Source organism: Orcinus orca, chromosome 3 (genome assembly GCF_937001465.1).
Source record: "Orcinus orca chromosome 3, mOrcOrc1.1, whole genome shotgun sequence".
NCBI lineage: Eukaryota > Metazoa > Chordata > Mammalia > Artiodactyla > Delphinidae > Orcinus > Orcinus orca.
In genome coordinates, this window is record NC_064561.1 from 123,590,936 (window position 1) to 123,618,403 (window position 27,468).

Consider the following 27,468-nt stretch of genomic DNA (forward strand, 5'->3'; position numbering starts at 1 on the left):
TGTGTGTGTGTGTGTGTGTGTGTGTGTGTACACACCACATCTTCTTTATTCATTCATCTGTCGATGGATACTTAGGTTGCTTCCATATCTTAGCTATTGTAAATATGCTGCAATGAATATAGGGATCATGTATCAGTATCTTTTTGAATTAGTGTTTTTGTTTTCTTCGAATGTATACCTAAGAGTGGGATTGCTGGATTGTATGGTAGTTCTATTTTTAATTTTTTGAGGAACCTACATTCTGTTTTCCACTGTGGCTGCACCAACTTACAATCCCACCAACAGAGCACAAAGGTTCCCTTTTCTCCACATCCTCACCAATACTTGTTACTTGCTGTCTTTTTTTTTTTTTAAGTTTATTTATTTATTTATTTATGGTTGTGTTGGGTCTTTGTTGCTGGGCACCGGCTTTCTCTAGCTGTGGTGAGTGGGGGCTACTCTTCATTGCAGTGCACCGGCTTCTCATTGCGGTCACTTCTCTTTTTGTGGAGCACAGGCTCTAGGCACACGGGCTCAGTAGTTATGGCTCGTGGGCTCTAGAGCGTAGGCTCAGTAGTTGTGGCCCATGGGCTTAGTTGCTCCGTGGCATGTGGTATCTCCCCAGACCAGTGCTCGAACCCGTGTCCCCTGCGTCGGCAGGCAGATTCTTAACCACTGTACCACCAGGGAACTCCCTGTCTTTTTGATAATAGTCATTCTGACACATGTGAGGTAATAACTCATTGTGATTTTAATTTGCATTTCCCTGATGATTAGTGATGTTGAGCATCTTTTCATGTGCCTGTTGGCCATCTGTAGGTCTTTGAAAAATGTCTGTTCAGGTCCTCTGCCCATTTTTTATTTGGATTGTTTGTATTTTTTTGATGTTGAGTTCTGTGAGTTCTTTATATGTTTTTGATATTACCCCCTTATCAGTTACATCATTTGCAAATATCTTCTCCCATTCAGTAGGTGGCTTTTTTGTTTTGTTGATAGTTTCCTTTGCTGTACAAAAGCTTTTTAGTTTGATGTAGTCCCGTTTGTTTGTTTTTGCTTTTGTTTCCCTTGCCTGAGGAGACATATCCAAAAAATATTGCTAAGGTCCATGTCAAAGAGCAATACTTATACTTTCTTCTAGGAGTTTTATGGTTTCAGGTCTTAAATGTAAGCCTTTACTCCATTGTGAGTTTCTTTTTGTATATGGTGTGAGAAAGTAGTTCAGTTTAATTCTTTTGATTGTAACTGTCCATTTTCTGAACACCATTTATTGAAGAGGCTGTCTTTTCCCCATTGTGTATTCTTGCCTCCTTTGTCATAGATTAATTGACCATATAATGGTGAGTTTACTTCTGGGCTTTTTATTGTGTTCCATTGATTTAGGTGTCTGTTTTTGTGCCAGTACTATACTGTTTTGGTGACTGTAGCCTTGTAGTATAGTTTGAAATCAGGGAGCGTGATACCTCCAGCTTTATACTTTCTCAAGATTGTTTTGGCTGGGTCAAATTAGATTTTGTGTGTGGTATGAGGTAAGATTTGCAATTCATATTTTTCTCAGATATTCAGCTATTCTGTCACCATTTATAAAGAAGACTATATCTTTTTCCAGTTGAATTACCTTGCCACTTTTGTGAAAAATTTTGGCCATATAAGTGCGAGCATATTTCTGGACTCTGTTCTGTTCCATTGATCTGTATGTGCGTCGTTGTGCCTATACTGCACTGTCTTGTAGCCTTACAGTAAGTCTTGAAGTGAGGTAGTATAAGCACTCCAGTCTTGTTCTGTTTTCAGCCTTGTTTTGACTAACCTGGGTCTTTTGTCTTTCTGTAAAAGTGTTAAAATCAGCATGCCAATTTCTCCAAAAGCCTGTTAACTTTGATTTTGTTTACAGTGAGTTTGTAAATCAATTGGAGGGAATGCCACCTCCACCATATAAGTCTTCCAGTCCTTGAATATGGTCTTCTGTAATTTCCCTTTGTAGTGTTTTATAGGTTTTGGTGTACAAGTTTTGAACATTTTGCACATCAGTTTAGTTTTGAGTAGGTTTTGAATGCTGTGTTTTTTAAAATATTTATTTATTTATTTATTTTTGGCCGCGTCTGGTCTTGGTTGCAGCACAAGGGCTCCTCATTGCAGCACGCCGGCTTCTCTCTAGTTGTGGTGCGCAGGCTCAGCAGTTGCGGCACATGGGCTTAGTTGCCCTGTGGCATGTGGAATCCCAGCTCCCCAACCAGGGATCGAACCCTCGTCCCCTGCATTGGAAGGCAGATTCTTAACCACTGGGACCACTAGGGAAGTCTCTTGAATGCTATTTTAAATAGAGTTGTCTTTTTAATTTCATTTTCCAATTGGTCATTGCTAGCAAAATCAATTCTGATTTTGTGTATTGATCTTGTGTCCTTGCTAAATTCACTTATCCTGATAGCTATTTTTTTTTCCTGATAGCTATTTTATCGATTTCTTAGACTTTGATACAGAAATAATTATACCATATGTGAATATAATTTTACTTCTTTTGTATCCTATATGCCTTTTTCTTGTCATATTACACTGAGTACAATCTATATTACAATGTTGAATAAAAGCAATGATAGTGGTTTTCATTGCCTTGTTCCTGATGTAGAAAGCATTGAGCCATTTACCATAGAATATGATACAAGCTATAGGTTTTTTGCAGATGCCTTTAAGCATATTGAGGAAGTTCTTTTTATCCCTTGTTTGCTGAGAGTTTTTTATATGAATGAATGTTGAATTTTGTCAAATCTTTTTTCTGTAAGTACTGAAATTATCATAGGATTTTTCTCTATTCTCTTCGTATGATAAATGACTGGGACTAATTTTTAAATATTAAACCTTTCTGTTCCTGGGATAAATCCCTAATGGCTATGGTGTATTAATCTTTTAGTGTATTGTTAGAATCGATTTGCTAACTTTTGTTAGGAGTTTTGCATCTATATCTTATTGAGGGATTCTTTTTGTTGTTTCATGATGACTTTGGTTTTGATATCAGGGTAACCAGTTAATACTGGATTTTAAAAATGAGTGGGAGATGGGCTTCCCTGGTGGCGCAGTGTTTGAGAATCCACCTGCCAATGCAGGGGACACGGGTTCGAGCCCTGGTCCGGGAAGATCCCACATGCTGCAGAGCAACTAAGCCCGTGGGTCACAACTACTGAGCCCACACGCCTCGAGCCCGTGCTCTGCAATGAGAGAAGCCACCACAATGAGAGAAGCCTGCACACTGCAACTAGAGAAAGCCCATGCGCAGCAACGAAGACCCAACATAGCCAAAACAATAAATAAATTTATTAAAAAAAAAATGAGTGGGAGAGTGTTTCTCCTTTTTTCTCTGAAAGAAAATGTGTAGAATTGGTATTGTTTCATTCTATCTAATAATACCAAAGAATTGGTATTATTTCATTGTTACTATGATGTCATCTGGGCTTGGAATTTCTTTTATGCGAAAGTTTTAAATTATGAATTCGAGTTGTTTATTGGTATAGGCCCGTGTGGAAACTAAACTCAGCAGGCTTGGGTTGTGCAAACCCTGAACATTTCCAGGTCTGTTTTCTTTTTTTATTTTTCTTTTTATTTATTTATGTCTGCGTTGGATCTTTGTTGCTATGCATGGGCTTTCTCTAGTTGTGGCGAGCGGGGGCTACTCTTCGTTGCGGTGTGTGGGCTTCTCATTGCGGTGGCTTCTCTTGTTGCGGAGCACGAGCTCTAGGCACATGGGCTTCAGTAGTTGTGGCACGTGGGCTCAGTAGCTGTGGCTTGTGGGCTCTGAGCGCAGGCTCAGTAGTTGTGGTGCACGGGCTTAGTTGCTCCGCAGCATGTGTGATCTTCCCGGACCAGGGATTGAACCCGTGTCCTCTGCATTGACAGGTGGATTCTTAACCACTGTGCCACCAGGGAAGCCCTCCAGGTCTGTTTTCATGATTGTTTATTGGTTGGCTCTGGTGAACTGATCTCTTTGAGTGTTCTGTCAGATAAGAGTGAGCCATGCTCTGTCAGTTTATCCAAATAATATATACTAAAAGTGTTTGTGGTAAACACCTGCTTTCCTTATCATGGTCTGGAGCTTCAGTTACTGATCTCTTACTTCCTGATGACAATATATGTAGGCATACAGTGCCTGCATGGTTGATCCCTAATAAAAACCCTGGACCGTCTGTCTTAAGCAAGATTCCCTGGTTGGCACCACTTTGTACGTGTTGTCACACGTTGTTGCTGAAGGAAGTATTTTTATGTGACTATGCTTGTGGGTGGACTCTTAGAAGCTTGTACCTTGTGTCCTCTGGACTTCACCCCATGTGCCTTTTCCTTTTGCTGATTTTACTATATATCCTTTCACTGTAGTGAACCATAACCATGAGTGTAACAACTTTCTGGGTCCTGTGAGTCCTTCTAGGCAGTCATTAAGCCTGAAGGTAGTCTTGGTGGATCCCTAACACAGCGCTATTTAGATTCTCTATTTCTTATTGGATTGTGTTAGTAATTTTTCTTTTAAGAAATGAATCTGTTTCATCTAGGTTGTTTATTGGCATAAAGTTGTTAATTATAGTTCCTTAGTATCCTTTTAATGTCTGTAGCTTCTGTAGTGATGTTTCCTCTTTCATTCCTGATATTGGTAATTTTGTCTTTTCTTCCTTTTTCTTCATCAGTTTATCTAGAGGATTATCAACTTTATTGACTTAAAAAAACCCAGCTTTTGGTTTTATCAATTTTCTGTTTCCTGTGTCATTGATTTCTTTTTGGTATGATTATTGACTTTTGTATTTATCTTTTTATTTCATCCTTCTACTTAATTTGGGTTTTTGTTGTTGTTTTCTATCATCTTGAGTTGGGAACTCAGATCAAATCTTTCTGTGAATATAAGGCTTTAATACTGTGTCTTTTCCTCTAAGCACTGCTTTAGTTACTTTCCTGAATTTTTACTTGATTTGTTTTCATTGTCATTCAGTTAAAAATATTTTCTTTTTTTTCATTTCTATCATTTTTAATAGCACTTTACAATTCTCTACGTACTTTTTAAGAATTTTTATTTATTTATTTTTGGCTTCATTGGGTCTTTGTTGCTGTGCACGGGCTTTCTTTAGCTGCGGAGAGCAGGGCTACTTTTCATTGCAGTGTGTGGGCTTCTCACTGTGGTGGCTTCTCTTGTTGTGAAGCACGGGCTTTCGGCACGCGGGCTTCAGTAGTTGTGGCATGTGGGCTCTAGAGCTCAGGCTCAGTAGTTGTGGTGCATGGGCTTAGTTGCTCTGCGGCATGTGGGATCTTCCAGAACCAGGGCTCAAACCCCTGTCCATTGCATTGGCAGGCGCCAATAACCTGTGGTGCGTAACCACTGCACCACACCACCAGGTAAGTCCTCTATGTACTTTTTAAAATTCTTTCTTTAATTGAAGTATAGTTGATTTACAATGTTGTGTTCATTACTGCTGTACAGCAAAGTGGTTCAGTTATATACACACACACATAAATATACATTCTTTTTTTAAAATATTATTTTCCATATGGTTTATCATAGGACAATGAATATAGTTCTCTGTGCTATACAGTAGGACCTTGTTGTTTATTCATTATATATAAAAGTTTACATCAGCTAACCCCAAACTCCCGCTCCATCCATCCCCCTAAAAATATTTTCTTATTTTATGATTTCTTTTTTGACTTATGGTGTATTTAGGAGTATGTTGTTTAATTTCCAGATATTGGGGGAGGGTTATCTCATTATCTTATATTGTTATTGCTTTGTAATATAATTCCTTTTTAGTCAGGAAACATCATTCTCTTAAAATTTTATGAAGACTTGTTTATAGCTAATCATCTAGTTTGTTCTGGTATGCATATCACGTGCAGTGGAAAAGAATGTGTATTCCACTTTGGGTTGTAATGTTCTATAAATATTATTTAAGCAAATGTGTTGTTTAGATTTTAAAATGTTTTTACTGACCTCTTGTCTAGATGTTCTACCAGTTGCTGAGAGAGGGATCTTAAATCTCCCAATCATGATCCTGGAATTGTTCATTTTTCCCTTTAATTTAGTCATTTTTTGCTTATATTTTGAAGCACTCCTATTAGGCATAGCTCTTTTCAGGTGTTCCTGATGAATTGCCCCTTTATCCTAAAATAAACCCTTCTTTTTCTCTGGTAATACTTTTTTGTCTTAAAGTCTATTTGATTTCTTGTTATTAATATTGTCATTCCAGCCTTCTCATCGCTTTGTATGGTATATCCTGTTTTCATTCATTTGTTCCTAGCCCGTGTCTTCATATCTATTTGTGTCTCTTATTGACAGCATCTAGTTCCATGTTTTTCCCACCCATTCTGTCAGCCTCTGCCTTTTAATTGGAGTGTTTATTCTGTTAACACTTGATGTATTTATTGATGTGGTTGGATTGGAGTGTAGTATTACATGATTTCTTTTTTAAAATTTGTCTTCTTTATTTTTGTTCCTCTCTTCTTCTTTTCCTCCTTTTTATAGAGGAAATCACACTTAAATGTTTCCTGTTTTTATTTTTAACCTGTACTTCTTTGCATTTTTTTAAAGTGTTGGCTGTATCCATTCTTAACTTTTCACAGTTGGATTATAGTTAATGCTGCACTTCTTCACATAAAATATAGAAATCTTGCAACTGTATACATCCGTATCTCTCCTTTTATGTTTTAGTTATTAATTTATCACATTTATATAAGTTAAAAGCATCACAAGGGACTTCCCTGGTGGCACAGTGGTTAAGAATCCACCTGCCAATGCAGGGGACACGAGTTCAAGCCCTGGTCCATGAAGATCCCACATGCCGTGGAGCAACTAAGCCCATGCGAGCCAAGCTCACAGCTACTGAGCCTGCGCTGTAGAGCCCGCGAGCCACAGCTACTGAGCCTGCATGCCACAACTACTGAAGCCTGTGCGCCTAGAGCCCATGCTCCTCAACGAGAAAAGCCACCACAATGAGAAGCCTGTGCACCACAACTAGAGAAAGCTCACCTGCAGCAGAGAAGACCCAACACAGCCATAAATAAACAAACAAATAAATAAAAAATAAGCAAGCATCATAAAACAGTACAATTTTTCCCTTAAATATCAATACTTATGACATAAAGAAATTAAAAGAAAAAACAGAAAAGAGTATCATTTATTAAGATATTTATCCTGTCCAGTGTTCTCTTTGACTTCTAAGGATCCAAATTTCTATCAGTATCATGATCCTCCTGCCTTAAGACCTTCTGTTGGCTTTTTCTGTAATGGAGGTCTGCTAGTGATGAATTCTCTTACTTTTATCTGAAAATGTTTGCATTTTACCTTCATTCCTAAAGAATTATTTCATTGGTCATAGACTTCTGGATTAATAGTTTCTTTTTGTTTCAGCATTTTAAAGATGCTTTGAAGACTCTTCTGCCCTCCATAATTTCTTATGTAAAGTCCCTGTTAACTGGATCATTCATCTTCCTATGTAATTTGTAATTTTTCTCTTGACACTTTCATGTTTTACTCCATCTTTGGCTTTTGGTAGTTTGACTTTGGTGTACCTTGGTGTGATCTTATTCCTGTTCATTTGGTTTTGTGTGTGTTGAGCATCTTAGTTCTATAAATTACTGTCTTTGATCAAAAGTAGGAAATTTGGGGCCATTATTTCTTTTCTTTTTTTTTCTTTCTATAAATTTTTTTATTTTTATTTTTGGCTGCATTGGGTCTTTGTTGCTGCACACAGGCTTTTCTCTAGTTGGGGCGAGCGGGGGCTACTCTTCGATGTGGTGTGCGGGCTTCTCATTGGGTGGCTTCTCTTGTTGAGCATGGGCTCCAGGCACACAGGCTTCAGTAGTTGTGGCACTCGGGCTCAGTAGTTGTGGCTCGCAGACTCTAGAGAACAAGCTCAGTAGTTGTGGCACACAGGCTTAGTTGCTCCACAGCATGTGGTATCGTCCCAGACCAGGACGCGAACCCATGTCCCCTGCATTGGCAGGTGGATTCTTAACCACTGTGCCACGAGGGAAGCCCTGGGCCATTATTTCTTCAGATAATATTTGCCCCCTTCTCTTTTCTCTTTCTGGTATTGAAATTACATATATATTATATTGTTTTATTTTTGCCTGACAACGTATGAAACTTTGTTGGTTTTTTAAGATCTTTTTTTGTGTGTGTTGTTTACATTAGGTAATTTTTACTCACCTGTTTTCAAGTTTGCTTACTCGTTCTTCTGTCCTCTGCATTTGATTAAGTACATTCATTTTCATTTTAGAAATTGTATTTTTTCATTTTAGAATTTCAGTTTGTCCTTTTTTTATCCTTTCTGTCTCTTTGCTGAGATTTCCTCTATTCTTTATTAACGGAAAGCACATTTTCTTTTACTGAAGTGTAATAGTAGCTCTAAAATCCTCGCCTGCTAGTTCCAGTATGTTTTTCTCAGGCTTTCGTTTAGTTAATTTCCTTTTCTTGTGTGCATATGTTCCATTTCTTTAGTTTTTCATATATTGGGTAATTTGAGTTGTATCTTTTGACATTATGAATATTAAATTATGTTGATTCTGTATTCTTTTACATTTACTCCATAGGTGGTGTTTTTGTTTTAGAAAGCAGTTATTTTGACAGGGTTCAAATTGCAAATTCTGTTGCTTAGGCAGCAACTTCAGTCTCATATTTTTTGTCTTTTGCTGAGCTGCTTTGAGTCTATTCTGATCTTGCATGGTTCAGGAGTTTGATAGATGTGGGTAGAGATTACTTGAAGAGTAATTATGATTCATATTGTCCTGATTTTTGTTTAAATTGTGTTGGGTTTTCTTGTGATGCACAATTAAGTTATATGGAATCATTTGATTCTTTCAAAGCATACTTTTAATCTTTAGTAGGGGATACGGAAACACCTTTAGTCTAATGTAATCCCATTATTAAAGCAATGCCCTTCTTAGGATTCTGCTCAATGATACATGTATTTATGAGATACTTTCTCTCTGGCTGGTGGGAATATGAACTTTTCCCAGCTTTTTGTGATCTTTGAGACCTGTTCTGCCTACTTCTTTCCAGTGTTTTTTGGTCTGGCCTCAGGTAGTTTCATCTTACTCATGTGCATGACAGTGCTTAGCCCACGGTAGATGGTACTTCTCCCCAGAATGCATTCTCTCTCTCTCTCTCTGAAGTGCCCTCCTCTTTGTTATTCTGCTCTGCAAATTCTAGCAACCTTGGCCTCTGTGAACTTTGATCACTGTCTCCTCAGCACAGTGAGTCTTCTGGATTCTGTTTGAGTTGCCTCCCTTTCCTGGTAGACTTACCGACAGTTGAAGGACTCACATGGATTTTTTTCCCTCTCTCAGGGTTCACAGTAATGTGCTGCCTGTTGTCCAACATACGAAAACTTCTGTTTCATTTTTTGCCCCTGATTTTCTGTTTCATTAAGGTAGGAAGGGTAAATCAGATATCTCAGTTATTATTTCTATATTATAGCTTTTTATCATAATCTGTAAATATTTTTAAAACCTTAAAATATACGGAATGTTACCAGTCAAATGAAAACATTAGTCTCAGTTTTCCCTACTTTCCATGCAGAATTTTCAGTTTGTAACTGGTGACATAACTTGAAAATTCTCTTCTTCTTTTCCGTCCTTACATCAGAGTTCTGTAACGGTGTCTTGTAATGCTTTATAGCCAGAATATACCGAGTGAGCCACATGTCATTAGCAGTTTTATAGTCAGTACTTAGGTATTCATAGTTTGAAAAACAAGGCATCTTCTAATGAAAAGATTGCATCGGTACAAGAAAAACAGTGTATAGGGCTTCCCTGGTGGCGCAGTGGTTGAGAGTCCGCCTGCTGATGCAGGGGACACGGGTTTGTGCCCCGGTCCGGGAAGATCCCACATGCCGCGGAGCGGCTGGGCCTGTGAGCCATGGCCGCTGAGCCTACGCGTCCGGAGCCTGTGCTCCGCAACGGGAGAGGACACAACAGTGAGAGGACCGTGTACTGCAAAAACAAAACAAACAAAAAAACAGAGTGTATAAAATAATCATGACCTGAGAATGATGGTAGAATTTTTTAAGTGGAGCAATAAGATCAGCCAGGTCACACTTCATTTGTATTATACAAACACAAGGTTGATACGATGTAGACTCTAAGCTATTATTTTTACAATGTGAAGTAGATTGGGTGTTATTGTGTCTCATATAAGGAAAATGAGTAGTTTAAATAATCTTGCATTTGCATGTTCAAAATCTGGAAAAGTACACTGAAGTATATGTTATACAGTTTCTAGAGTACACATTTCTATATACAAAATGAATTATTTTCCTATCATAACTTTTTTATTAGAATAATTTATATTATAGAATTTTAAAGATATGTACTTTAAAACTACTTTTTAGATACATTTTAAAGTACACTTCATTTTTTTGTTAGATAGTAAGTACATTACATATTTCAAATAGGTGAATTTTGCTGCCAAAATGAATAGGCATTATAAAGTGAATTTGACTAACTTGGGTAAATTAAAATCAAAACACTTGTACACTTATTGTCAACTTAGGAACTAAGATAAATTAATTAATATTGGATTTAAATAACTTGATAAACCATCCTTTCTAAGATTCTAATTAATGGGAGAAGTCTAGACTGCACATGTAATCTTATAGTATTTGCAAAGTTTACTTATGATTTATTTAGTAGATACTTATTAAGCTTGTTACCATGTAAATATAATTGAGTTATTTGTAGTGAGGTGGATGGACCTAGAGACTTGTCATACAGAGTGAAGTAAGTCAGAAAGAGAAAAACAAATACCGTATGCTAACACATATGTATGGAATCTTAAAAAAAAAAATGGTTCTGAAGAACCTAGGGGCAGGACAGGAATAAAGACGCAGACATAGAGAGTGGACTTGAGGACACTGGGAGGGGGAAGGGTAAGCTGGGGCGAAGTGAGAGAGTGGCATGGACATATGTACACTACCAAATGTAAAATAGATAGCTAGTGGGAAGCAGCTGCATAGCACAGGGAGATCAGCTCAGTGCTTTGTGGCCACCTAGAGGGGTGGGATAGGGAGGGTGGGAGGGAGACGCAAGAGGGAGGAGATATGGGGATATATGTATATGTATATCTGATTCACTTTGTTATAAAGCAGAAACTAGCACACCATTGTAAAGCAATTATACTCCAATAAAGATGTTAAAAAATAAATGAAATAAAAAGTTTATTAAAAAATACAATTCTGAATTGATAGTTCAGTTAAACTGTCTTTGACTTGTTATGGCCATGATATCTGAGCTTCTAATTTGATATGTACATTAGTTTTATGGCTTCTGGTATAAGAAAGTTCAAGTAGCGGAAAAAGAAAAATCAAGATTTCACTTAGAAAATTTGTGAGCTGTAGGTAAAGCTTGTCTTAGCGTTACTGGGAATACAGTCTCTCAGTAGCAACAATGATTGCTAACACTTAAAAAATGCCGTCTGTGCTAGGTTGTTAACGCCTTACTTATATCAACTCATTTTATCCTCACAAATAACCCTGTGAAGTTGGTTCTTTCATTTTCCATATTTTCCATATGAGGATAAGGTAGCAGTGAGGTTAGATTATCTGACCAAGGTCACACAGCTACTATGTGGCAGTCAGAATCCAAAGCCAGGTAGCTTGGCTTCAGAAATCATTTTAGGTCATTCCTCTTTTAGAGCCATCCTTCCTGTTTGATTCTGTCCTCCTCTTTCTTCTTTAGTGTCTTTGACCTCTTATCATCATCTGGTATTAGCTATCCTTTGGAGGTATCTGGCATTGTTATAATTTTTTATTTTATTGAAGTATAATTGATTTACAATGTGTTAATTTCTGCTGTACAGCAGCATGATTCAGTTATACATATGTATATGTATTTTTTCATATTCTTTCCCATTATGGTTTATCACAGGATATTGAATATAGTTCCCTGTGCTGTACAGCAGGACCTTGTTGTTTATCCATACTATATAACAGTTTGTATCTGCTAATCCCAAACTCCCAATCCATCCCTTCCCCTCTCCTCTCCTCTCCCATTTGGAAACCACAGGTCTGTTCTTTATGTCTGTGAGTCTCTTTCTGTTTCATTGATAAGTTCATTTGTGTCACATTTTGGATTCCACATGTAAGTGACATCATATGGTATTTGTCTTTCTCTTTATGATTTACTTCACTTAGTATCATAATCTCTAGATCCATTCATGTTGCTGCAAATGGTATTATTTAATTCTTTTTTGTGGCTGAGTAGTATTCCATTGTATATACCTACAACATCTTGTTTATTCATTCGTCTGTCGATGGACATTTAGGTTGTTTCCATGTCTTGGCTATTGTGAACAGTGCTGCTATGAACATAGGGATGCATGTATCTTTTCAAATTATAGTTTTGTCTGGGTATACACCCAGGAGTGGGATTGCTGGATCCTATGGCAACTCTTAGTTTTTTGAGGAACCTCCATACTTTTTTCTAGAGTGGCTGTACCACTTTACATTCCCACCAACAGTGTAGGAGGGTTCCCCTTTCTTCACACCCTCTTCTGCATTTGTTATTTATAGATTTTTTTTTTTTAAGAATCAATTTTATCTATCCATCTATTTATTTATGGCTGTGTTGGGTCTTCGTTGCTGCACATGGGCTTTCTCTAGTTGCATCGATCGGGGCCTTCTCTTCCTTGCCATGTGCAGACTTCTCATTGTGGTGGCTTCTCTTGTTGTGGAGCACGGGCTCTAGGCACGTGGGCTTCAGTAGTTGTGGCTCGTGGGCTAGAGCACAGGCTCAGTAGTTGTGGCACGCAGGCTTAATTACTCCACGGCATGTGGGATCTTCCCAGACCAGGGATCGAACCTGTGTTCCCTGCATTGGCAGGCAGATTCTTAACCACTGCTCCACCAGGAAGTCCCTGTAGATTTTTTTAATGATGGTTATTCTGACTGGAGTGCAGTGGTACCTCATTCTAGTTTTGATTTGCATTTCTCTAATATTTAGTGATGTTGAGCACCTCTTCATATGCCTGTTGACCATCTGTATGTCTTCTTTAGAGAAATGTCTATTTAGGTCTTCTGCCCATTTGGGTATAAATTTTTTATGTTTTAGATGTGGGTAGAAATGACCAAGTCCTGAGATATTGGTAATAAGTTATGCTGTAAGTAGTTCACTCTGGAATTCCAGTCTTCTTGTTGTAAACAGAAAATTCTGTACTGTTTATTATTTATTCAGGGCTGTTGGTAATGTTCAGATAGTTATCAACAGTAGAACTTTTCTATTCATCTTTATCCTTTACAATCAGATTCTGGTATGCTATCTAATGTTCTGTAAAAAAAATGTCACTATAAACATAATTACAGTAGTCTCCCCTTCCTTGTGGTTTCACTTTCCACGGTTTCAGTTACCTGTGGTTAGCAGTCCAAAAATATTAAATGGAAAATTCCGGAGATAAACAATTCATAAGTTTAAATTGCACACTATTACGAGTAGTGTGATGAAATTTTGTGCTGTTCTGTCTGGGATCCCCAACCATTGACATCATCTGCTCCTGACGTCTAACCATTGACACTGTCATGCTCAGTGATCCAGGATCACCTAGAGCAGATGATCCTCCTTCTGATGTACCATCAGAGGGTCAGTAGTAGCCTAGCCCTGCATCACAATGCCTACTTCATTCACCTTACTTCATCTTATCACATAGACATTTCATCATCTCACATCACCACAAAAAGAAGGGTAAGTGCAGTCCAATATGAGAGAGAGAGAAAGAGAGAGAACACATTCACATAACTGTTATTAAAGTATATTCTTACAACTGTTCTATTTTATTACTAGCTATTGTTGTTAGCCTCGTACTGTGCCTAATTTATAAATTAAACTTTATCATAGGTATCTGTGTATAGGAAAAAACATAGTGTATATAGAACTTGGTAGCGTCCATAGTTTCAGGCATCTACTGGTTGTCTTAGAACGTATCCCCCACAGATAGAGGGGGACTACTCTATTGATCTATTTGTTTTGGATTTTTTTTGTTCTTGAAATACCTTGTTAGTTCTTGGAAACATGCTTAATCCTCTAATGTTGTGGGAAAACTGACATAAGCTTCTTAAAATTTGTGTTCAGAATTGATTGATGTTTCATTGTTATCAAGTACAAAATTTCATTTTTACCAGTACATACTGCCTTAGACACACAGTTGAGCTGTACGTCATCTGCCATTCGATGTCAAATGATACCAAAAGTGACCTAGTAAGCCATAGTACTAAAATAATCAAAGGTTTAGTCAATAACTCATGAAGTTTGATGTACTAGTATTGATAAACTAATTAAACAGATCTGCCTGTGTTCTTCCAGCCTACTGGGGCTCTGCTATGATTAGCTTTACAGCAAGGAATATTGTAACACTGAATGAAAGTAACTGATAAGAGAATGGTGTAGTCACGGAGCTTTAAGTACTCCCATTTCTGATCACAGAATGGTTTCAGGGAAAGTAGGCTTTCTCTGCACACCTGCAGCCAGTCAGTGCATAGGCCTCTTGTGGTCAATTTTGATTGATTCTTAGAACTAGAACAAATTTAGTGTTTTGCAGCCTTCTGTGATTTAATAACGTTATGCTTTTTGCTATAACAGTCACAATAATCCTTCTCCAATAGTGAGTAATTATAACAGTGCCTGGTAGCTCAGCTGTGGTTTGAACGTTTCAGTGTTCCCAGTATAAACTCCTGGATATATTCTGGAGTTCATAATTCAGCTTTACAAGTTGGCTGTACGGTTAAGTAAGTAAAGGTGTTGCTGAGAAAATACATCCCAAGAAGATGATGGGGTGGGTGGATCCTAACCCATTCTTGTTTCAAAAGTTTCCTGAGAACTGTAGACTGAGATCCGAATATAATTGGTAAAGAGAAATAATATTTTAAATGATTAATTTTCTAAAAAAACCCAACAAGTTAAAGACTTTTGAGGCAGTCTTAATACCTATTGTTTTCTCACAGTATGTTGATGTCCTTTTAGACATCTACTTCATGAATTATATCTATTGGTGGTAAGTTAGACCCTAGGTATAGCAATCTAATGGGAAATGTCTTTTTTCTTTTTCCAGTCTCTCATTGGGCTGTGATGTTGCATTCAGCTGATAATTATTGGGCTTTTACTATATTGCCAGGCTATGTGATAGGTTGTGGGAGTATATAGATTAATAAGGAATGGTTCCGGTACTAAATAACCTCATGTTCATTCCAAGGTGAATTTGAGAAATATCTTATTTAAAATACATCTTGTGTGTTGATTTGATATATTTAAATTGGTATAAATCAGTCAACCAGCAAGTGTTGGTTGCTTTTTGGCACTGTTGTAACTTAGGAACTTTTTTTTTTTTAACATCTTTGTTGGAGTATAATTGCTTTACAATGGTGTGTTAGTTTCTGCTTTATAACAAAGTGAATCCCATCTATGCATATACATATATCCTTAACTTAGGAACTTTAAAATCTGGTTGGGGAGAAAATCATTTATAACTCAAACAATTAGATAAGTGCTTCTAAACTGAGATTTAAGAATTTTTAAAATTTATATTTCCATTTAAATATAATCTAAAACATTGGGTATATTTTGGATCATTTGGTTGCCATCTTGTATACTAGTACCACGTAATATTGGAACCCATTTTTTGTATTCTTGTGTGAGATCACTTGATTCCATGATCATTTGAAAATTTCATGGACTTTAAGGAGCCTAAGTGGGTTGATATCATCTGTAGATGAGTGGTCACTTGGGTGAGACTGCTTTTCATTGATTGGCACTAAGAGGTGTGTGTTTTTAGAGTGAATTTGTTCCTGATTGGCCAATGTTCAGAAGCAAGGGGCTGTCACAGTTTGGTTGACTTGCAAAAACTTGTTGATTTAGCTGAGTTTTTGTCTATTGAACAGGTTTAAAATAGTTCTGGTGGCTACATGTTACCAATGCTATAGAAAAAGCCATCATAGGAATGTGGGAACTTAAAAATATTTTCAGTTTCAGATTGTTTATAATGAACATTTTAAAATACTTTTATAATCAGAGAAAGTACTATTATTCTGTGTTGGAGGATGTCTAGAAAGATGAGATTCACCCCTAAAATGAAAATGTCTTTATTGTTTTATCTGAATATAAAATTAGTATTCATTGTAAAAAATTAAATAATATAGAAAGATGTAAAGAGTGAGGGTCACTGGTTAATGCCGTCACCCAGAGCTAGTCACTGTTAACATTTTACTATATAAATTTTTTCAACTTTTGTGCTTACCTGGTTTGAATCCTGGTTCTTCATTTAATAGATTTCTATATTGGTCAAGTTACTTAACTTCTCTGTGCTTCGGTTTCTTCACCTGTAAAACAGGAAAGGTAATACCTGTTCATTGAGTTGTGAATATAAAATGAATTAATCTAAATATAACATGTAGAACAGTGCCTGACACATAGTTAAGTGTATAAATATTTGCTACTATTACCATATAATGTCCATTCTAAGACATCTGTTTTCTATTTTAAAGTTTATGCAGTTGGAACTTATCTTAACAATTGAGGGTGGCTTACAATTGGCAGGGTTTTTTCTTCCTCTCTTTGAGGTCTGTAAAATTATGTACATCTTACAATTGGTGGTTTATCTTAGTGATAAAATACAATATATGTGTATCTATTTTTTATTAACACAGAAGTGCGATCATACAGTGCATACTGTTTTGCACCCTTAAAATTTTTTACAAGGACATATTTTCAATGTCAAGTACAGATTTACTTAATTATATATAGTGACCACATAGTACAGCATTATATGGATGTACTGTAATTTGTTGTACTGTTCCTCTCTTAGTGGAAATTTTATTGTTTCATTTTTGCTTTTGTGGAAGATTTTGATTAGTAGAACTTGGGAGAAAGTAGGATTGATAAACTGAGTGGAGATTGAGACAAAAAGTCAAGTTATATTTGGGGACTCTTCCTTGTTTGACTTTAAACGAAGATTATGGGCTGTATTGAATACTGAGTTAAGGATTTTAGGTTTCGTTTTTAAGATTTTGTGGATCTATTCAGCACTGAAGAGTAATTGGAAATATGTTTTTTGTTAGTTTCACCTATAACCCTGTCAATATAGTACAGACGAATCGATGGCTTTCATCTTAAAATGGTGTTTAGCATTTTATCAATGATAAAGACGCAGAAAGTATGTTCATTAAGTTTTCACTTGTGTCCATGAAATTATGAAGAACAGCAAAATAGGTTCAATTAAAGATTAAGATCTAAAATTATCTGAGGAGGGTGCTGTGATGTGTTGAATTTAAGTTGTTGAAAATGTCTATAGGTAAGTAAGATATTTCCCTCCTTTTAAAAGAAGAAACCTTACTAGGACGATTACTCGAGTATGGATTGATTTAGTCAGTAGCGCATTTGGAAAAAGTATATGGGTTTTTTGTTTGTTTGTTTGTTTTTTTGCGGTACGCGGGCCTCTCACTGTTGTGGCCTCTCCCGCTGCGGCTCCGGACGCGCAGGCCCAGCGGCCATGGCTCACGGGCCCAGCCACTCCGCGGCATGTGGGATCCTCCCAGACCGGCGCACGAACCCGTGTCCCCTGCATCGGCAGGCGGGCTCTCAACCACTGCGCCACCAGGGAAGCCCTCGCTTTTTTTTTTCAAAATCTTAACTAGTTTGTCTTGCTTAGACTTCATTTGTAGTTTGGAGTGCTGTACTGAAAAAAACATAGACAAATTGAGTGAGTTCAGAAGGGAACAGACAGGATGGTGAAGGAACTCAAAACACTGCTGTGTCAAGGGAAATTGGACTGTAAGGGAGAGAAGGCCATGACAGTTGTCTTTAAAGAAGTCCAGATTGGTTACTGTGATATAAAGTATGGCACAGTATAGCACTGTTTTCCTTTTCAGCATTGATTCCACCTATTTCCAGCTACTTCCCCTCATTTCCCATGCTCTTTGAACATTCCATTAACTTTTAGATATGTACTATGGGGATATATCAGAAAATTAATCAAGCAATGGTATCTGAAGATATTTGAGAAGGGAGATACAAGCTACAAGCAGTGTCAGAAGGAAGCAGTCGAAGAATTTCAACTCAAATTCCAATTTTCATTTAATTTTTCTGCTCATCATAATTTTGTTATAAATTTAGTGATTAAATTGACTTTGAAAACAGTTTTCAGAACACACTTCCATCCTTTTGGAATTTTTATTACATTAAATTGATATTGTCACACATTATTCTTACTGAGCTGAAAATATCAGGTAATGTATATTGGAACGTGACTATTACCATAGAATCAGAGTTGGGCCTCAGCACCTTTTGACAGATGAGGAAACATAAGCTCCCATACCATATAGTTAGTGGACAGAGCCCAAGGTCTTTATATTATTTGTATCCCTCATTTTGAAAATACTGTTCCAAATCAGTTAATATTTTAATATTCTTGTATGAGTTTTGCTCAAGAACTTTTTTTCCCATCAAGAGGAAGGACAACTTGATAGGATATTGCTATTGTGGATTGGATTATTAAAATGCTTACTTCACAAGCTTTTTCTGTTTCTGTTCATTATCCTACAATACATTGTCTTTATTTTACCATCTAGGCTATGAGCAGGTTCAGTTATTTAGTTCAGGAAAGTTGAGTGTGGATTTTAGTATAGAAAATATTAAATTTTTAATTTTCACTCTGGCTAGGATTAAATTATGTTTTCTTATTCACAGATCAAGAAGTTGGTATATGTTTACCTGGTCCGATATGCTGAAGAACAGCAGGATCTGGCACTCTTGTCCATAAGCACTTTTCAGCGAGCTCTGAAGGTAAATAATAGAGTGAGTAGGCAAATAGCTGCAACGTTTCTGCACAGTTGAAGGTGTGTCATGTAAAGAAGTGGAGCAATAATCCACTAAATGGTACAGTCATGTTTTGAAAGAGTTAAAAGGCCTCTCACGGTCCCTATTCAATGCCCTTAGAAAATAATTTATTATTATAATCAACTGGCCTTTGCCTTGTATGTTCCTTTATGTTCAATATAATCATTATTGTGCCTCAAAGAGCTCTTCATCATTACACCAACTAGTTGTTGAAAGTGTACAAAGAGGGGACATGACTTTTTTTAAAGATAAAATTTATGACGTGCAGCATTTTGTTATTATGAAACTCTAAAACCCCAGCATGTTTAGTAATATGTGATCAAGTAGAATTATAACCATTACTTTTCTTGTTAAAACATTATTCAGAGAAATAAACATTTATTTAATTCTCTTTTTCCTTAGCCATTTCCATATACTGGGTATTTAAATTAAGTAGCCTGGTTTTCTTTGTTTTTTTTTTTTTTTTTGCTATTGTTGTATTACATCCTATAAGCACCTGTTAACTGTATCATAAAGATGTATTTAAAATATTGAAAACTTGAGATTTTGATGAATATTTTTCTACTGTCTTTAGGACCCAAATCAACTAATTCGTGCAAGTGCTTTGAGAGTTCTATCAAGTATTAGAGTGCCAATTATTGTACCTATTATGATGCTTGCTATTAAGGAAGCTTCTGCTGACTTATCACCATACGTTAGGAAGAACGCAGCCCATGCGATACAAAAATTGTACAGGTTGGTACTTTGTAAATAATACCAAAGATCCCTAATGTTGTGTGGAATGTTAAAGCCCCTGGAGGCTTATTTTATTAGCGCTTATAACTAGTCTGTCCTTAAACTAAGTAAACTCAGTGACTGTGTTTCCCCTGCCCACAAACATTCTTTAGACATCTGTAATTTTATTTTGGTTATAGAGACCCTAGGCAGGTTTTTATTTGTGAGCCTGTTAGGGCCTGTGATAATTTATGGATTTTATAACTTAAAAATAATCAGAAGTTGAATTATCATTTATATAGTCCATCTCTCATTACACATACACATATGTTATTAGAAAATTAAGATTTTTTTTTCCCTATTTATTGCAGGGTAGAATCTTAAGTGTGTTATTGTCTCAATTCACTTTGTTACCCCTTCTTCCATCTTTGATCCTGCTGTTCCCTTCCTTGCCTGATTCTTTTCCAGAGCTATTTTATTAAATATTATTTTAATACTGATTTTTAACTATAGCACCATACCATATTTATATATTTATTAAATTATCGTACGATACCTTGATCTCTGTGGAAAATATATTGCCTAAATAATTATTATCTGTAATCATTTGGTATTATTTTCTGTTACCATTTATTCCACAAACTTTTATCAAGATCATTTTGTGTTTCTAGTGTTGTGTTACATGCATAAGATGTATGAAAACGATAGAGAATGTGGTATCACATCCCTATTGAGGGAAAAAAATCAAACGTATGCCAAATAATTAAAGGCAATCTATAATTGAATAAGATATTGCTATATGATATATATGTACATACAAAGGCACACTAACAATGCCTTTGATAGGATAGGGCTCAGAGATTATCATATAGGGTTTCATAAAGTAAAGATGTAATGAAATGGGATTAGTTAGGAAAGACTGGAGAAGGGAGACACTTGTTGGCATTTGAAAGAATTAAAAGGTTTGAATGTTCAGATAATTATAATGGTCAGTAGAAAACTTATATAATGTTTGTGAAAAGTAAAAAATCATTTTCTTAGGTTAACTGTCAGACAAAGTTATCTCACACTTCTTAGTCATTATCCTTTCTTGTTATCAACTTACAAAATAAGATCCAAGCTCACTACGATAGTTTAAAAGCCCATCACTGGGCTCCATTTAACCTCTCTTTGTCTTGAATTTACAGTCTCGTAGCTCAGTACTGCCTATTAGTCCTCTACATAAAATGTTTTTATCTCATTACCATCTTTTGTTCCTCCTTTAGTCTCTACCTAGAATATTTCCTACTTTTTCCAGCTCTAAAGTCAAGTTGTTTAAGATTCATCTGAGATGTCACTTCCCAAACGAAACCCTCCACAACCTTCCTGCCTCCATTGGTGTCCTTCTTTATCCCCATAATCCCTTATATATACCTCCAGTATGATTATGTTTGGGACTGTCTATTAGACTGTCTTACTTATCTTTGTATGCCCATCGTTTAGCTTCTCAATAAGTGAACAGTTGAATTCTATGCTAGGAAGAAATTATTTTATTAACAATATTTCAGTGCTTACAGCTGCTATTTAGATGCATCTGTCAATTCTGTGCGTATGTGGACCTTTGTTTATATTTCTTGGTTTTAGATGGCAGGTTTTATTATACATGTCTCTATCAGTAAACTAGAACGGTACAAAATTCTTATTTGGAAATTCTGTATATATTTTTTTGACAATTATGTGGCCATGCTCAAAAATGATTGCTATCCTGTTATTTCCCCCCCAGTTAAAAAAAGATTTTGTGGTTTATCTACTTGCAATTACTTTCTTAAGGCTTTCCATAAGAAGTGGATTTGTTCTTTAAATATTTTCTTAACAGTATTGGTATCTGGGTTTAATTAATATGAGCAACTTTAGATGGAAAGATTAGGACACATCTGTGGGAAAAATCAACCCGTTCCACTTTAAATTTGTTTTCTGTTTATTTTTGTCTAGACATAAGTCTCCCCCACTTTAAAAATTTTTCAATATCCTTGAAATGATTAGCTTCCTTTAAAGTTAGAATTAAAGGAAAAAAAACTTAATGTAAATTTTGTTCTTTTTATGGTTTAGCCTTGATCCAGAGCAGAAGGAAATGTTAATTGAAATAATTGAAAAACTTCTGAAGGATAAAAGCACCGTAAGTAATATCTTTTTATGTCCAAGTAAAATTGTGCTTTATTTACATAGTATCATTTTACTGTTGTATATTTGATATAATTATTCTTATTTATTTTGAAATGGTATAAATATTAATGGAGCTCATTAAAATCCTTGAAGAATAAAAATATCTAGGTAAAGAGAAAGATTGCATTTGGAATTTTAGTTCGTTACATGTTTCTTCATCAGAATCTGAAGAAGAGAAAGTTGGGGAAAGAAAATTCGTTTTTTAACCTGTGGCTAAATTGTTGACTGCTTTTAAGGTCAGCCTTTTTATTTTAAGCAATGATTTATTAGGATTTTTAAAGACTGAATCACTTGGGAACAAATAATTATTTTAAAATGAAGTATTCAGTATTAAAGAGATAATGAAAATTTAGAGGAGTGTGTTTTAGTATTACAAGTGTGCTGTTTTTTTCTTAAATACTAAAATCTTTTCATATGTATAACACTGTTTTATTGGCTAGGTAGAATGATCTTACTGGGTAAATTTCCCATCTTTTGGGAATGTACATGTCTCTTCCCCCTTCCTATTCCACTCCTATTCTTTGTGTGTAGTGACATGATAATGAGGTCTAGAAATAGTGATGATGCGTGGGGTCTCTGCGCAGACCTCTGGAGGAGCTGGTGTAATGGTATCTTTGCTGGGGGCTTCTGCACCCATATATATGGCTCAAAACTATTCAGGAAAAGGATTCCAGCTCATCTTAGGATGGTATCACCCAGGTGCACGTATATCTGTATATAGCAGCTATCTGATACAGTAACCACTAGACTCACATAGCTAATATTATATGGCTTAGCATATAGTCTGTCTTGGAGAATGCTCAGTGTGTATTTGAGAGGAGTGTATTGGGTTGGCCAAGAAGTTCGTTAGGGTTTTTCCATAAGATGGTTTGGAAAAACCCAGCCAAACTTTTTGACCAACCCAATATATTCTGCTCTTTTTGAGTGGAGTGTTCAGTAGATGTCTCTTGGGTGTAATTGGTTTATAGTGTTGTGCAAGTCTTCTATTTCTTTGTTGATCTTCTTTCTTGTGGCTCATTGAAAGCAGAGTGTTGAAGTCTACTATTGCTATAGAGCTGTCTATTTCTCCCTTCAATTCTGTCAGTGTTTACTTCATATATTTAGGAGCTCTGGTATTTGGTGCATCTGTATTTATAATTGTTTTACCTTCCTTTTGTCATTGTAAAATGTCTCAATCGCTAGTAACAGTTTTTGTTTTAGGGCAAATTTTTAGGGCTTATAATTTCCCATGTATAAAGTTTTTGTTTGTGTTGAAAGAGCTGTTGTATATAAAATCCTCAGCACGTGCCTGACACTATAAAAGGATAAATAAGAAACAAATGACTCAAAAAGAAATGTAAAGAATACAATTTCTTTGTAAATTTAGAATGTCTGTTCTTGGGTTCTGACCATTTATTTCCAAAATACAGTAGAAAAAAATATTGTACTTGTACATAGTAGGTCTTTAATAGTTGTTGAATAATTGTGAGAATTAATTTGTTAATATTCTTGGTGATAGTAATTAGGTATTTTTTATTATTTTCAGTGTTTTGCTTCCCAAATGGTGTGTGTCATGCTCAGAGTTCATAGGTAGATCCTTTGGGAGCTTTGACTGTCTATCATTTATAAGGCACTCTTCATTCCTAAAGTGTTATATAGGATACGTTTATTTTTTAAAAATTAAAAAACCACCTATATCTATTTTTCTCTCCATATGAAACAGCAGTAGTTTATACTGAATTCTCTAATTCCAGAGCAAGAGCACAATGTTCCTTCCAGTGTCCTACCTTTTCATATTTGTAACTTCATTTTTTCCAACATTAAGAAATGTGACTTGCATTATCCACAATATATTTACTTATTTACTCAGTCCCAGAATGCAGATAAAGTATTGTTTCAGAATTGCTAACATGTACTCTGCGAAGAGTAGTGAGATGGGGACTACTAATTGAGTTAAATATTGGTTTAGAGTTATATTTATTGTTAGCCTTACTTCTTTGAATGCTGTTGTAAATTGAAATCGCTTTATCATTGTATGGTCGAACTTGTTATATTGTTCTCTAAGAAAGCTATTGATTTTCTGTGTGGTAATTTTATATCCTGCTTCTTTACTGAATTCTTTTATTGTTTGATTTAGTTTTATCTTTCAATCTCCATTTGTTTTATTCTGGAAAATAAATCATATCATTTGCAAACAGATAATTTTACTTCCTCTTTTCCAATACCTATGACTCTAATTTTTCTTGTCTAATTATATTGGTTTATAACTTTAGTACAGTGTTCAATAGTAGTGGAGATGGTGGGCATCCTTGCCTTGTTTTAGTTTAAAGAAAATGCCTGTAATGTGTCTGTGTTAAGTAAGATGCTGACCGTGAGGATTTTCTCTTTATCTTTGAAATATAATAGTTTTACCTGGTGTCTCAGGGTTAGTTGATATGGGTCAAGTTTTTTCCTAGTACCCGGTGAGGCTTTTTAAAATACAGATTTAGAATTTATGTTATTTCTGGCAAACTGTTGTTGTTGTTGTTTAAGATTAAGTTTTAAATATTTATTCTGTTCAGTTGTTACTTTTTCTTCTTCAGGGATTTCAATTTTCTCTAAGTTGGATCTTCTTTGCCTGTCTTACATTTCAACCATTATCTCTCTAAACCTTTTTACTTCGTTATCTCATTTTCATTCTTTTGGTTCTTTTTGTTCTTTTCTTTAATGCCCCTTCAGTTGTTTCAGACTGTCATAGATCTTTGTGAGGTTTTATGATGTATACATGAAAGATAACAGTCTGGGATTTAGGACTTATTTTTCTACTTATATATAATCGAAGTTTGGAGAGTCTCTGTATTTTAATTATGCTTAGAGCTTAAGTTTTAATCTTTTTGCTTTTTCTGAGTTTGGGTTGAGAGATTCAGATTTCCCTAGGTACTTGTCTACACAGTATTTAATTATGTTTTGTGAATGTTTTCTGATAATTTTTTCCTTTGTATGGTTATAATTTGATGTAGAAAGGTTAAAAATATTCTGATATCTATATAGATATTTATGGATCTTATCTTTATTATTACTTTTTCTTGTCATGTATAATATATTGAAGGGATACAGCTATATTTCTTCCCCCCCCAATTAATAATGTTAGCATTGACATTTGAAATCAGTAATCGTAAATCATTTTTGTTTAAAAATTTCCTAATTAAATGAACCAGGTCTAATTTATTTCCACATTTTGAAAAGGAATTTATTTGCTGTCAGCAGGAGCTTCTTGGGATCATTATGATGATGATGATAACATTGCTCTTGCTACTGATAAATATAAATTTGAAAGGTGTTAACATGTTTAAAAACTTTTCTTTCTTTAACCTCTGTTAATTATGAGATATACCTTCTGTTCCTTCTTTTAGCCTAAAGGAAGATTTTCTTGAAGTTGAGATCTCAAAGAAAATTAGTTGTATAATTCTCATGTTAAGGAAAGGTGGAAATAAAAAGCTTATTACAATATAATAGAAATTTTTTTCCCTTTTACTGGAGAAAGACCAGTATTTGTCATATGAATAGTCCTTTCCCCAAAATAAGTCACTTTGGGGTTAGGAATACAGTTATGGTAATGTAACTAGAAGAACATTTTAGAATTACTTAGATAACTGTTGTCTGAAGGTATCTGTAAATTCTAAAAGGTATAATAGAAGCTTACAATTGTCAGTATAATTGAAAGGGAACATTTTATTTATCCTTGATCATACCCAGTCAACTGTTATAAGTTTTTTTAAATATAATTTCTTCATTGTATATTCCTAGATTTATCATTTTCATCATATTTTCTCTATTTAACATATCCTAAACACTTTTCTTCTTTATTGAAAACCTTTCCTAATGTTCAGGTATAAATTCCTTTTTAAAATTTATAATTCTTTCTCTTGTTTTTCTTTAAAATGTAGAAATTCATACTTGTTGAGCAATTTAAGCTTTGTAGTGAACCTTCTTTCTTTTATTTAGAACACCTCAAAAGGTGTTTATTTCCTTTTTCCTTTCAGGTTAATTTTAAAGAAATCCTTTTGTAGCATTTAACTTTCTAATAGAAAACAGAGTTTCTTAGGAAAACAAATTAGGTCAGTGCCTACTGAAAATCTGAGTTGTTTATATTTTTTTGATGACAGAGTTTCTTCTTAAGTAGTGAATATATTGGTAGTTCATAGCTAAGCTGTGAGGGTAAGACACCATTTTATAAGTTATTGGTTTAATGTTGGTAAAAGCTTCACTATTGTGGGCATAAAACCACACCTCTTCGTTTGTGCAGATGTTTTATTGTGTTAGATCTATTATCCAGCTATTAAAAGATAAATGACTGATCTTTCCCATTTTCCATGCCTCAAGAAAATTGAAATAAGAAGGAGAATATCATTTGGGCTGTATGATTAGGGCAGGTTGGATGGCCATTAATTTAAGAGAAGAAAATCTTGGCTGCATTGGCCAGCTTACACCATATTATCAATCAAACCTTGATGCACTTCTTGTGATGACCCAGCACTCTCAGTTTTTTGCAACGTTAATTAGAATTCATGACAAAATAGATGCAAGGAAACGTTTTGTACCCTTCATAATTTTATAGAAAATTTATTGTTATTAGAGGAACCATTTGCTTAGTGTGATTTTTTTCATTACCAGCTTGTCAACTAGCATAGATAATCTGGCGAAAATATGAACTCCATAGATGGAGTGTCACTTTTGTTGATGGTTCATGTAGTTTACCTTGGAGCACAGCTAATGGCTGAAGTTCATAGCAACAGCACAGAAAAACGTGACAACCAAGGGAAGATAAATGAACCATGTTTATTGCTTTAATATAAAAAATACGTAAATGGAAAACTGCATTTGAATTTGATGAGTTCATTGCTAGTTTTCTTGGAGTGATTTATTTTTCCCCTTATATAAAAAGCTACTATTGACACAGTGAGATGGAAATTAACTGTCTGTTTTTGGGAAACCAATATTTTTGTTTTTCAAATCTGAGTAGATCATTTTATTTTAATTCTGTAAGTTGTATAGAATATTGAATATTTAATATACCAGAATAACCAATTCTTCTGGCAGTGTTTAGGCTAGAGTCGATTGTTAAAACCATATAATGAAACATCTAAAATCATCAGTTTTATTTTGTAAAGGTTCTTTTCTTTATGTTCTTCCTAATTATTTTTGTGTTTCAATGAACTTTATCTTTACTTAAGTAATGAATTATTTTCTTTCATTTTCATGTTATTTGTTAATACTTTAGAACTATTTTGTACCTGTAGCTCTTGTTTTGATAAATTTAGTACCATGTGGGAGCTGATTTTCCTTTTAATTGTTTGGTGTCTAAACATATTTGAAAAAGATAATTTCTAGGTTTGGGCAGAATAACTTGATTTTACATAGTATTCCTTAAATCGAAATTTTGTTGAATTCCCATTTCAATTTCACAGATTATTTTATTCTAAGTGGTATTATTTATTTTTGTACTTTAACACCCTTGCCAATTAAAAATACATATCTTAATATAAGATTGACATATATAAGTATAAATGTATTTCACAAATACTGTGTTACCCTATAGTTTGATGTCATAAATTTAGTTGTTTTAAGAGATTTTTAAATGATAATTCTAATCTTTTAGAAATATGATTACCACAGAATATAATTTCTGAAGAGTGATTTGTGCAGAAGACATCAAAATGTGGTGTTGAAACACAAACATAACTTCCTTCCCATGTCAATAGCACATAGAAAATTATA

At 35.1% G+C, this 27,468-nt stretch overlaps 1 protein-coding gene across 5 annotated transcripts in view; it reads left to right on the plus strand.

Moving 5' to 3' along the window:
* Positions 1 to 27,468, plus strand: part of AP3B1 (adaptor related protein complex 3 subunit beta 1) — a 275,634-nt gene that overhangs the window by 55,506 nt on the left and 192,660 nt on the right. For all 5 annotated transcript variants that reach the window (XM_033430068.2, XM_033430070.2, XM_033430067.2 and 2 more), the window contains 3 exons: positions 18,667 to 18,762; positions 19,391 to 19,551; positions 21,619 to 21,685. In XM_033430068.2, the coding sequence (XP_033285959.1) occupies positions 18,667 to 18,762; positions 19,391 to 19,551; positions 21,619 to 21,685 (324 nt within the window). The remainder of the gene's footprint in view (positions 1 to 18,666; positions 18,763 to 19,390; positions 19,552 to 21,618; positions 21,686 to 27,468) is intronic.